A 13,269-nucleotide genomic window follows, 5' to 3' on the forward strand; every position below is an offset into this window, starting at 1 on the left:
TCTGCCCATGTTCGATGGTGTCTTTTTTTGTTTTTAGGGTGAGCTCTGCCTTTGCATTTATGGAAGCATGATGTCCTATTCTGTGTGTGCCTTTGTTGAATTTTTATTGGCCCGAGGCTTGAGTTTAGAAGCTTTGTTATAAGTAATGAATGTTTAATTGCATCAGTATCAGTCTGACCTGGGAGCAATGGAAGAAGATCATGTATGCTGAATTTCACTTGCGTCTGCTGAGATTCAGTTTGCTTCTGGTTCTGGGTACATGCTTTCCTTCTTTGATTGAGGTGTGGCAACGGCTTCGTAATTTTTGTTGTGACGCTGACGTTTCCTTGCAAAAAAGGTCATAAGTGTCTTTGGCACATGAGCATAAGGCCATTTCCAACGCGACGACTCATCCATGCCCGCGCGTCTGAATAGGTCGCGTCGAACAAAAATACGGTCCCAACGCTGCGATGCATCCTAAAAGCGAATAGACGCAGCATTCGGGACGACGCAAAGCCACCCAAATCGTTTGTGTGGCCGCGGATGGCACACGGCGTCCTCCCGCGTCCGCTACTCGCCTCTTAGGGCCCACCTGTCGGTGCTCGCGAGTCTTGATAAATGTGGACTGGGAGGCGGATTGTCCCTATCCAGTCCCCACTCTCACTCCCCACGCACGCTCGAGCTTCCGCCGCCATGGCCCAACGCGTTCGGTTTGGATCGTCGAGATGGTCTAAGTGCTTCTAACTTTTAAAAATCATATGTTTTGTTCCAAAAAAATTAAAATTAAATACTTACATACATATAAACATTTCAAAGGTACGGTACGAAATTTGGAGAAAAATGTGTTGTATCTGGAGCTATACAAAAAAAAGAATTTTTTTTGACAAATATGTACCTCTATATGTAGTCATAATTTTTTTTGTAGTTCAAAATACAATGTAATTTGTACCAAAACTTGGCACGAATATTCAGAACATGTGTATCTATTTATAGAACAAATGTGATGATTTTTTAAAACACAGATATACATTGTTTAAATATTTTAAAAATAGAGAGCACTGGTGCTCATGTGCGGCAAATCTGCATCCCAGAAGTTTGGGCAACACTCCGAACATTTCTTTTTGTCCGAAAGTTTCTGAAGAAAAAGCAGAGACGAGTCCGAGTCGGTAACACTCTATCTACTTCATCGAGTCAATATAACCCAACCGGTTCCCCAACCCAGCCCCCAAATTCCGTCGACGCCGGAGCCCTTTCGCCGGCCGAGCAGCTCGCCGTCGTCGCCCGCTTTCTCCGCCGGAGCGGCCCGCCGTCGTCGCCCTCCCATTTGTCGGCCCTGAAGCGATTGGGCCCTAGGCTGCTTGGACAACCGAATCCCTCTCTCCTTCGTCCAGATCGGTCCCCTCAGATGGCGACCGTCTACCGAGGGCGGCGGCAGCAGGACGACGACGACGGCGCGATGCAGGGTCTGATCCTGCCGGGGAGACACGAGCGTCGGCCGAGGAGCTCCGCCGCTGCTTCTGCAGGTCTCGACGACCTGCCCGCAAAGAGGATGAGGCGAGAAGAAACACAAGGGAGCGGCAACGATGCGTCCAGGGCTCCTCCTCCTCCTCGCCGTCCCCACAAGGACGGAGCGCCGGCCCCCGCTGCATTTACCACCAGCAGGACAGACCGTCACGAGCATACACCCGGAAGAATCGGAGCCAGAGCTGCAGCATCCCCTTGGGACAACGTTTGTTCTTCCTTGCCTGCCCCTCTACGCCCTTCCGCCCCCTCCTCGAAATCAAAAGGATCTTCTTATTCGTCGTGCAGGGACACCCAGGTTGCTGACAGGAGGCCCTCAGCAGCAGCAGCAGCTGATGGAAATCCCAAGATCACCGAGGAGATGATGCAAGAGATGGATTATGACGCCGACCGTGCTTGGTATGACCGTGAAGAAGAACACAGCGCTATATTCAGTGCTGACAATTGTCTTGGAGATGATGCTTCCTTTCGAATTAACAAGACAGCAAGGCTGACTCGCCAAGATGGAACTCGGATGACTCTTGCTCAGACCAAAAGGCTGTCACATATCACCGCCGAGAATGCACGGTGGGAGGACAGCCAGCTGTGCAGATCCGGAGCCGTTCGTAGAACATGTGTGCAGACAGAATTCGATGATGAAAATGAGCATAAAGTAATACTACGTGTTCATGACACCAAACCCCCGTTCCTCGATGGTCGGGCCGTGTTATCAGAGCAAGCGGAGCCTGTAATGCCGCTCAAGGACCCGACATCCGACATGGCTATCATCGCGCGCAGAGGTTCTCTTTTGGTCAGAGAGATCCGTGAGAAGCAGAGCATGAACAAGTTGAGACAGAGGTTCTGGGAGCTTGCTGGATCCAAGCTTGGACATATTCTAGGTGTTGAGAAAACAGCTGAACAAGTCGATGATGCTGATGCGGTTGTATGTGGCGACCAGGGCGATGCTGGCTCCAGAGAGAGGCTGAAATTTTCACAGCACATGAAGGAAAAAACAGAGGCCGTCAGTGATTTCGCAAGATCGAAATCTCTTTCGGAACAGAGGCAGTATCTTCCTATATATGCTGCCCGGGATGACCTGCTAGAGGTTGTGAGGGAGAATCAGGTGGTTGTGGTCGTTGGTGAAACTGGTTCCGGGAAGACTACCCAGCTGACTCAGTATCTGCATGAGGATGGATACACCAGGACTGGCCTTGTCGGCTGCACTCAACCGAGGCGTGTGGCTGCCATGAGTGTCGCTCGTCGTGTCAGCCAAGAGATGGGGACTGCACTTGGGGACGAAGTTGGATACGCTATCCGGTTCGAGGACGTCACGTGTGCTAACACCAAGATAAAGTACATGACAGACGGAGTGCTTCTTCGTGAAACATTGAAGGATGCTGACCTTGACAAATACCGGGTTATCATCATGGATGAAGCACATGAGAGATCATTGAACACTGATGTTTTGTTTGGTATTCTGAAGAAGGTTGTTGCACGTCGACGGGATTTTAAGCTAATTGTCACATCTGCAACACTGAATGCAGACAAGTTCTCAAGATTCTTTGGAGGTGCGCCTGTATTTCACATACCTGGCAGGACATTTCCAGTGAATATCTTGTTCAGCAAAACGCCGTGTGAAGATTATGTGGAATCGGCAGTGAAGCAGGCCATCACAATCCACATAACAAGTGGCCCTGGCGACATCCTCATCTTCATGACCGGGCAGGAAGAGATTGAGGCTGCTTGCTTTGCGCTTGCAGAGCGAATGGAGCAGCTAGTATCATCATCCACCAAAGCTGTACCCAAGCTCTCAATCTTGCCCATCTATTCGCAGTTGCCTGCTGACTTGCAGGCCAAGATCTTTCACAAGGCGGAAGAGGGCACTCGCAAATGCATCGTTGCTACCAACATCGCCGAGACGTCCCTAACAGTAGATGGTATCTTCTATGTCATCGATACCGGGTATGGAAAGATGAAAGTATACAATCCACGGATGGGCATGGATGCTCTCCAGGTTTTTCCATGTAGTAGAGCAGCTACAGATCAGCGTGCAGGGCGTGCAGGAAGAACTGGTCCAGGCACATGCTACAGGCTGTTCACCGAATTAGCTTACCAGAATGAGATGCTCCCTAACCCTGTGCCAGAGATCCAAAGGACCAACCTTGGGAACGTGGTCCTCTTGCTGAAATCCCTCAACGTTGAAAATTTGCTCGATTTCAACTTCATGGACCCACCTCCCCAGGAGAATATCCTCAACTCCATGTACCAGCTCTGGCTGTTGGGCGCCTTGAACAATGTTGGTGGCCTTACAAGTTTAGGTCGTAAGATGGTGGACTTCCCATTGGACCCAACCCTGGCAAAGATGCTTCTCATGGGGAATGAGCTGGAGTGCGTCGAGGAAGTACTGACAATTGTATCCATGCTCTCAGTGCCATCGGTATTCTTCCGGCCAAAAGATCGAGCAGAGGAGAGTGATGCAGCAAGGGAGAAGTTCTTTGTCCCGGACTCCGACCATCTGACACTCCTCAATGTATACCAGCAATGGGAGTTGAACCAATGCAGGGGAGACTGGTGCAGTGACCACTTCCTCCATGTCAAGGGTCTCCAGAAAGCTCGTGAAGTGAGGTCTCAATTGGTGGACATACTGACAACCCTGAGGATCCCTCTGACATCGTGTCATAAGGAATGGGGCAGGGTGAGGAAGGCCATATGCTCGGCGTACTTCCAGAACGCCGCAAGGCTGAAGGGTGTTGGAGAGTACGTCAACTGCCGGAATGGGATGCCGTGCCACCTGCATCCAAGCAGCGCCCTTTACGGTCTCGGCTACACCCCCGACTACGTCATCTACCATGAGCTTGTCCTGACAACCAAGGAGTATATGCAGTGTGTGAGTGAGGTTGACCCGCACTGGCTGGCAGACTTGGGCCCCATGTTCTTCTCTGTGAAGGAGGGTGATGCCCCCTTCCTTGATCGCAGGGGGTGGCATAACAAGGAGAAGATGGCCATGGAAGAGGAGATGGAGAAGCCGAGGCAGGAGCAAGCTGAGGCGGCAGGCAGAGAAAAAAGGAGGGAGGAGAAGACAGGCAAGCAGCAGCAAGTTGCTATGCCGGGCGTGAAGAAAGGTTTGATGTATCCGAGGCCCAAAAGGCGAATAGGTTTGTAGGTAGGAAGGTTGAGTGAGTATGTTTGTGTGTTGTTATAGTCTGCCCGTGGCAGTATGTACTGACAGACTCTACATGCACGTGAATGAATGCATGATGTTGGACACAGCACATGAACGAATGCATGATGTTGGACAAGCACATTGCATGAGGCATAGAATTATTGTCGTGTTTGTCTAGATGTTAATTTTAGCAGATCAGTTTAGATGCATTCTTGGGAACCATTGGCAAGATCAGTATGCCCTACATATCACACCAGTAACTGTGGCTTCATAATTTTGTTCTATAGCATTAAGTGCTTTGTGTGACACAGGTCTTCTAATTCTAGTTAAGTTTCTCCCTGAAAAAGTATTTGTACTGTATCAAAAGAGCTTGCTGTTGCCTTTTCAATTATCCAATTCGCGACCTTCATGGTGTTTCCACATTACAGCATGTTTAGTGAGTAAATAAGATAAAGTGGTCCAAATGGTATGGATGCAGAAGCATCAACTAATCAGTACCCAGAGGTTTGTTATGTTACTTGTGTGGTCGGTATTTTTACAGCATTGTGTGGTGGCATTTTGTTTAGTGGCTAGCGGCAGTGAACTTTTTCTTCCTTAAGATGGGATATAAAGGCTTGGAAGTTGACCAGATGAAGAACTACCTTCAACCAACTAAAATGTCAAATAGGTAGCTAAATATGTACATTTGAAAGCTTAAATCTAGTTATATTTCTCTTTCCTTCAGGGTTGCTATCTCTGCTGATAGTGCTATAATCCTAAATCCGTAATAAGAACTTGGTTGGAAATTTATGAGTAATTGTTCATTTTATCATTTTTAGGACAGCCTTGCATGTGGCAAGTCCATTTTTGGGCCTTGTGGCAGGGAAATTTAAAATTTGATTTCATTTTCATCTGCTCGGGCTAAATTTATCCATATAATATAAATCATTATCACGTATGCTGGCAGTATTTATTAGTATATTTTGTTTCAATATGGCGCAAAACAAGCTTTACGTGACCAGCTAATAGTCTGCCTGTGTATGTTCTGCATTTTTATGATATCAATGAGTATTTGCTGTTTTGGGATTATTATACAGTAAATTTGGCAGTAAGGGTCTTTTGTATATCTAATTATCTATTCCTATTGTTGTTTGAAATCTGAGTTGATTATCTTTCGTTTGATCCAGGTGACCTTGTGAGCACGAGCCAAAGGCGATGAGATTAGTGCCATCGCCTTATCAGAGTCGAGATTCGGACATTGGATCCAATAATTCAGAGTGATAAATAAAACAACGACACCGGCATGGAGAAGTTGAAGATCCAGAATTTGAAGAATACCTTCCAAAACAGTGCACGATACTAGTTGAGATATCATGGCATGGTCCATTGAAGTTTAATTTAATTGATCTGGGGAATAAAGAAACCATAGGATCTGATCGTCCGTCCGCTGACAAAGACTACGGATCAGTCAATCATACCATGCAAAGAATACTCTGTCCGTCCGTGTTTCTTGCCAAGCTACTGCTGTCATCTCATCTGAGGACAGCATTCTCCCATCACTGTTACTATGTGTGCGTCAGTGTCATTGTGTGTTATTATCTAATATATTCACTGTACAAGACAGGAACAACTAAGACATCATCAACTAGTGGCCGTGGTGGGTAATTAAAATACTTGAATCATGATGTCTCCTTGGATTTTTGCTTGCGAAAGCAGCCTTTATTTCCCTACATTTCGGACCACAGCACATTCACACAGCACAGGTTCTGTCATACTGTGAAACCCCCTGGATGGAGAAGTGTCTGGCTATCTCATCCGGGAGCAGAATATGTGAGCATAAATTCTACTGTAGGCCCAGTTTCCCGTCCCGTCCCGTTATATATACCAGGCGAGCAATGAGTCCTGTCCTCTCCTATCATCTGCGCCTCCTCCTCCTTGTGTAGTTGAGTAGGCAGGGGACGATGAAGAGCCTGCTTGGGGAGGAGCGCAGCTTCATCATCGAGAGCGACGACGACGACGAGGAAGACCCAACCCACGGGGACGCTGGCGCCGCTGAGGAGGACGATGGGTCATCCTCGGACTCCTCCTCCTCCTGCGCCACACCGCGCGCCCGTGGTAGCGACGGCAGCCACCCCAACTCGTACACGAACCAATGGCCCCAGAGTTACAGGTACAATCTACCTTGATTTCCCCTACCGTCTTCCATACAGTACAACCATCAACACTCTATGCAACTCCTCATCTGCACTTCTACTGTGTTCTTCTCGGATGGTTTTCATCCCCAGAGAGCAAATCCTGTTCCTAGTGTCTTGCCACTTCCATGTCTTATTAGCAACTGAGATCATTCCAGCGCAAAATTGTTGTGTACAAACAACCTGCTGACACTATCTCCGGACGCCGGGAAGAAACTAATTAAGGCCAAAAAAAGGATATTCTAATTAATACTGGAACAACCCATTACAAGCGTTCCTTCAGAAGAGCAGAGTACAGCTCTGTTTTCTGGCATTTCCTTTCAGCAGTGCAAACTCTGCTTTCTTACAGACAACCAACTTGCCCCCTGTTCATCCAGTTTTCTTTGGATATGTACGGTGCTGACGTGGCAATGAATCATTTTCTCACGTGCTGCGGCAATGGATCCTCATCAGAGTAGGAAAATTTGATTGCTGTTTGGCACTATTATTACCTGTCTCCGGACAACAGTCGTTAGTATTTTTATTAATGCTGTCCCATTATCTCAATTTTGATTGGGGATGCCAATGACATGCCATAACAATAGCTGTAGATATCATCGGACATCAGGTCACCCAGCTAGCCAGTGGGGTTGTTCCAGCTCACACACCTAGCTGTCATAAACTTATATATGTTCGTTTCGTCCGGTATTTCTCCTCGTGTCCCTTCTAAAAATCGACCCTGCTAATATTCCTCGTGTCCCTTCTAAAAATCGACCCTGCTAATATTTTTCCAAGAACAGAACATTAATATTTTTTTCTAAAAATGGAACACTATTTTCACATCTTCTGTCAGACTAGGCTGTGCGTGTATGAAATTGTTCACAGAAATGAGTCTGGGTTTTTATGGCATTCTATTAAATAATACAACGTTGACCAACGGGGGAATGATCCCTCCCTTGGCTATACATTGTTAGGTAGGATGAGACTCTCCCCGCGAATGGACGTGGATGGATGATAACTCGGTTTATTCGCCCCTCCTGCGAAATTACCGCGGATGGGGATTTGAACCCGGGTGGGCTGGCTGCGCACTCGCTTGCCTTGCCACTGAGCTAGAACTCAGTTCTCAAATTCTATTAAATAATTGATCTGAAAGAAGTGAAAATGTTTTGTACGTTCTCTTAAGTTGTGTGCTTTTACGCCTGGAAATGCATATTCTTCCAAAATTCTGTTGGATGAAACAGAAAACCTCAACTACCTCACATTAATAGAGCTACTAAGTCGTTTCCCTGCTGAACTTATCTCTTGTGTTATACAATGGCACAACCAACGGAATGCAGCAACGCTCTTATTGGTAACAAGCACAATGATGAAGTGGCATGCCCCATTATCTGATAATCTCTAGCTTTTATTCAATGATTGGAACTTCGGAGTACAAACGTTCTTATAGAAAAAAAAAATCTTAATATTGCATTTTTTTCCATTGCATTTCCGTATGGCTTTTGATGGCACTCATAGTCAATGTTCAATCAGCCATTCTTCTTCATACTCCAGCCTCCAGGAGACCAGGAGAAGTAGGAGATTGAAATGAATTTAAGCAGTTACCTGTTCATTCATAATGCATTACTATGCAGGCAGGAAATGGTCTAGTCAACACTTAATCATTTTTTACATTTTAGTTCTGCCTATCTGGCTATCTCATCTACATAACAATTTTCTTGTCTTATATTTCAACAGGCAATCGATCGACATTCTTAGTAGCGTGCAATCTCCAAGCCTGAGTTTCCTGGGGACGCCGACCCTAAGCAGACTTTCTAACTCTTTCCTCAACTCCTCATTCCGAGGCAAAACCCCCGAGATCATCTCCAATCTCGTGAAGCCACTCCTACGCCCGACTACAAGCGATGAGCAGCAGCAGCAGCATGAAGATGTCCACAAGAGTTCTCAGTACCTTCTCCCATCGAAGAAACCATCTCTGCAACAGATTCCAGAGAATCAAAAAGCACCGGCAATTGGTCATGGGCCTTCTCCCTATCAACAATGCTCTTACACCCAGGGAGCGATGAATGGTAAGCACCTAGAACAAGTCCATGAAGTAATTTCAAGAATGTATGTGGCACTAGATTTCATTGATTGATGAAAGTAAATCTACCAGTAGATCCAACTATGAATTATATGCGTGTACGGCTGTCCTGGACAGTAGAGCATGAGAAACAGGCTCCTCAATAATTGGCATGGTGGAATATTCTTGTGATGTACCAGTGCTGAATATCAGGTTTTCTGAACCTAGACATGTTTCCCTGTCCAACAGACCAATGTCCAAGTTCATTGTGCTGATGCTCCAGGTAGAAATTTTTACGCGCTACAGTGTTATGCCGACAGCTACTAACACATAGTTTACACCAGTTAAAAACTCTAAAAGAATACATCATTACATTTTGAAGGATCTGCATACAGATTACACTGTTTTTGTTCAGATCACTATGTTTTAGTTTGTTAAGTTTCAAAGTAGCTGTAATTGCTCTGCATGTTCTGACCATAGGATAGTTTGATAGAGATCTGAAGCTCGGCTTGAACCCTTAATGACTTCAGAAATTGTTTTGACCAGTTCTTCTTAGCCAAGTGTCTAGCAGTTCAAGCACAAGCAATCAATCCATCAAGTAGTACACGAAATGGTCAATTATGTATCATTGAGTACCCTCGGTTTGCTTTGTTGATATGCCGCATCACAGGTCCACCGTTTCAAATTTTCTTCCTCTTCCCCGTACTAATAGGGACATCACATGGTTGATGCGTCAGCACAACGATGTGACAGTTGTCACAACGAAAATAGATCTGAAGGCTGTACTGTTGCTTCAAGATAAACCATGTTATGCAGAAATACTTCTTTCCAAAAAAAAATTGTGGGAAGTACAGATCTGGCACTCTAGATTTTACCTTTTTATTCACGCAGGGAATTACTGAAGATTTACCTCGCGGGAATATATTTCAGCTGACCCATAATATGTCGCAAGAAAATTAACAGTAGTACTTTATTTTGAAGGTCTGCTTTGAAATACCTGTAGTATTTTTTTACTGAACCCGAAAAATACCTTTTTCATCATGGATAAATCTCCGAACTCTTGATAATTAACTTCTCTTGTTACTTTGTTCAGCGAAAATATTATTCTTTTCAATATGCAGGAATAAATGTTCTATGTGGTGTCGGAATCCTATCGACACCATATGCCATTAAGCAAGGGGGCTGGGTCGGACTGGTGATACTAGTTGTATTTGCTGTGCTCGCATGGTATACTGGTGTACTGTTGCGCCATTGCCTAGACAGCACGGAGGGTCTTCAGACGTACCCGGATATTGGTCATGCCGCCTTTGGCACCTACGGCCGCATAGCTATCTCGGTATAATCTCCTCCATCACATATTAACCTGTTTGGGCACATTTCGATCAGGGAATGCTGTTATGCTAAATTGTGTTTGTTCCTGTGTGTGACTTCACTGTCTGCAGATAATCCTATATGTGGAACTGTATGTAAGTACTCATTACCAAACACCCATTTCAACCAAAAAACTGTTTTTGATTCCTTAATAATAACGCCATTTGAAAGATTTTCAACACATTAACTGATCACTAATTTATTCTCGCAGGCATGTTGCATCGAGTATTTGATATTGGAAAGCGACAATCTATCAAAGTTATTTCCCAATGTACACATATCCATAGGGGGCTTGACACTGAACTCCCATGTATTTTTTGCAATCTTGACCACCCTCATTGTCATGCCAACCACTTGGCTCCGTGACCTGACCTGCCTAAGCTACATTTCAGGTCTCTATATATTTACTTGTTTCTTATATAGTAATCCTGCTTGGATAAGGTTTACTTAGAGAAGAACTTATTCACTGTTTGTGTCTAGGCTCCGCAATACCCTGCACATTTTTTACCATGATGTTTGTTTGCACTTTTCAGCTGGAGGTGTGGTTGCAACAATCCTTTTAGTAATCTGCCTATTCTGGATCGGGGTTGTTGATGATGTTGGCTTTGAGAACAAAGGGTCTACATTAAACCTCCCAGGAATTCCCATTGCAATTGGATTGTACGGTTATTGCTACTCGGGGCATGGGGTGTTCCCAAACATCTATTCTTCTCTAAAAAATCGCAACCAGTTTCCTTCCATTATGTTCACTTGGTAATTTCCTAACCTGGGACAGTAATCCATCCATATTGCATACTCTTTTTTTACAGAAATTCAGCACTCAGATTTTTGTTTGTGCTTATTTTCAGCATTGGGTTATCTACTGTTTTGTATGCTGCCGCTGCAGTGATGGGATATAAAATGTTTGGTGAATCCACCGAGTCTCAGTTCACACTTAACTTACCACAGAATCTGGTGGTTTCCAAGATTGCCATTTGGGCTACAGTAATTTCTCTTTTCTAAACTACTTCAGAGCCCACTTTTCTGTACTAAGCACATTAGATAGCGGTGGCCTTCATTCTCAATCATGTTAACTTGTCCCTTGACATCTGTTGCAGGTAGCAAATCCAATAACCAAATATGCGTTAACCATAACCCCTCTGGCTATGAGTTTGGAAGAGTTGCTGCCCCGAAGTCAGCAGAAGTACTCGAACATAATCTTGCTTAGATCAGCCCTGGTGATATCAACCCTCATCGTTGCTCTATCGGTTCCCTTTTTTGGTTAGTTTATTTTCTTTGGCCCGAATAAATCACTGACTTATTGGACAGTAGTAGTACAAGATTCATTCATCCACTAACCCCATTTTCTTGTGTATATGTTTCACAGCACTTGTGATGGCTCTGATTGGTTCTTTACTCGCCATGCTTGTGGTAAGTTTTTCCTGATTATTTCATCAGCTTTTAAGTACTTGGTCCATGATTGGTGAGACTTATGGTTTGATTTCAGACCTACATTCTACCCTGTGCCTGCTTTTTGGCTATCCTCAAGACACAAGTGGCTTGGTATCAGGTACGCAAGTATTTCCAATGCTATATTTGTATAATATTATTTTATATGCAGGCAGAACGCATAAGTTTATGAAGTCATATTTTGATGACATTGTCAACTAAATTACTCCGTAACACAATTTTTTATTTTTTTGAAAGAACGTAAGTTTTAAAAGATATGTACTCCCTCCATAAGAAAACTTAGTGCATATATCTTCCAAATTCAAGTTTCGTAAACTCCAATCAAGTTTAAAAAAATAGCAACATCCATGGTACACAATCAATATAATTAGATACATCATTAAAAAAAATCGTAATGTATTTATTTTATATTTTGTAATGTTGATATTTTTCCTACAAACTTAGTCAATTAAATTAACTTTAAATTTAGCAGATATGACTCCATGCGAAAATACAGTACATACTAGTTTTTCCCTAAGTCAAGCTTTTGAAAATTTGACCAATTTATATAAATATTTTCCTTATTTTATTTGTTGAAGTTGATATTTTTCCTACAAACTTGCCCTTTTCTACAAAATGTTGACTTGGGAAATATTTAATATGTACTATATTTTGACATGAAGGGAATATATCTGATGAGATTATACTGAGACAACTGAACATAACTAAACAAAATATTTTACAGGTTGTGGTCTGCTCATTCATCATTGTCGTAGGGGTTACCTGTGCTTGCGTGGGGACATACTCATCCATCTCTAGGATTATCCAGAACTACTGAGGGGTGGAGAGAATTAACCGAAGAAAGCCCAAAAGAGAAGATTGCGCGCTCAACTACATTATTATACAGTATGTGTGATTAAGCTATCTATGAGCGGGGCATATAAATTTTTCCCAGCAATGAAGTCAAACCTACCGATATATATATGATGTAAAATTAAGTTTCTATCCTTATTTTACTTGTGGCAACTCCATGCATGTATGATACGATTGTGTGTTGATGGATTTTTATCGTTACCACTTAGTTTTGCTACATAATTCTCAGTTGTTTGGAATCTCCATAAATCTGTATTGGCAGAGTGCAGTTGTTGCAACATGTTGTTGTGAATGAGCAACTAGTATTCACTGTAGGCCAAAGGACAGTGATACAATATGCAGGGAAGCCCTCATACACTGGAAATATACAGTAAAGGGGTTTATACATCACTAACACCCCCCTCGAACTCATGGTGGATCAACAACACTAAGTTTGGAGAGAAAGAACCCATGTTGTGCTCTAGTCTGGGCCTTCGTGAAGAAGTCAGCAAGCTGTAGTTCGAAAGACACATAATGAAGGGCCATAACCTGATCGTGCACAGCATTACGCACATAGAAGGCATCAACACCAATGTATTTGGTGAGCTCGTGCTTCACCGGATCACGCGCAATGCTGATGGCACCATTACTGTATGATAAAAAAGGAGTCGGTGCGCTAGCAAAAACACCAAAGTCCTCAAATAAGCAAAGTAACCAAGTCACCTCTGTCGTCAAGAGAGCCATCGCTCGCAACTCAGCCTCGACAC

At 44.1% G+C, this 13,269-nt stretch overlaps 2 protein-coding genes across 2 annotated transcripts; both read left to right on the forward strand.

The window, feature by feature from the left end:
• The first annotated feature begins 1,481 nt into the window (after nt 1-1,481).
• LOC124691447 (pre-mRNA-splicing factor ATP-dependent RNA helicase DEAH7-like) lies at nt 1,482-4,757 on the forward strand. The gene is made up of 2 exons (XM_047224726.1): nt 1,482-1,708; nt 1,789-4,757. The coding sequence occupies exons 1-2, from the start codon at nt 1,563-1,565 to the stop codon at nt 4,640-4,642; spliced, it is 3,000 nt and encodes a 999-aa protein (XP_047080682.1). The 5' UTR covers nt 1,482-1,562; the 3' UTR covers nt 4,643-4,757.
• Nucleotides 4,758-6,552: 1,795 nt separating this feature from the next.
• Nucleotides 6,553-12,727, forward strand: LOC124691448 (amino acid transporter AVT1C-like). The gene is made up of 11 exons (XM_047224727.1): nt 6,553-6,791; nt 8,527-8,858; nt 9,973-10,187; nt 10,294-10,317; nt 10,434-10,614; nt 10,756-10,975; nt 11,071-11,206; nt 11,320-11,482; nt 11,589-11,632; nt 11,709-11,771; nt 12,396-12,727. Exons 1-11 carry the CDS (start codon nt 6,583-6,585, stop codon nt 12,486-12,488), a joined length of 1,680 nt encoding a protein of 559 aa, XP_047080683.1. The 5' UTR covers nt 6,553-6,582; the 3' UTR covers nt 12,489-12,727.
• Nucleotides 12,728-13,269: the final 542 nt, after the last annotated feature.

The sequence above is a fragment of the Lolium rigidum genome, chromosome 2, assembly GCF_022539505.1.
Source record: "Lolium rigidum isolate FL_2022 chromosome 2, APGP_CSIRO_Lrig_0.1, whole genome shotgun sequence".
Classification (NCBI taxonomy): Eukaryota; Viridiplantae; Streptophyta; class Magnoliopsida; order Poales; family Poaceae; genus Lolium; species Lolium rigidum.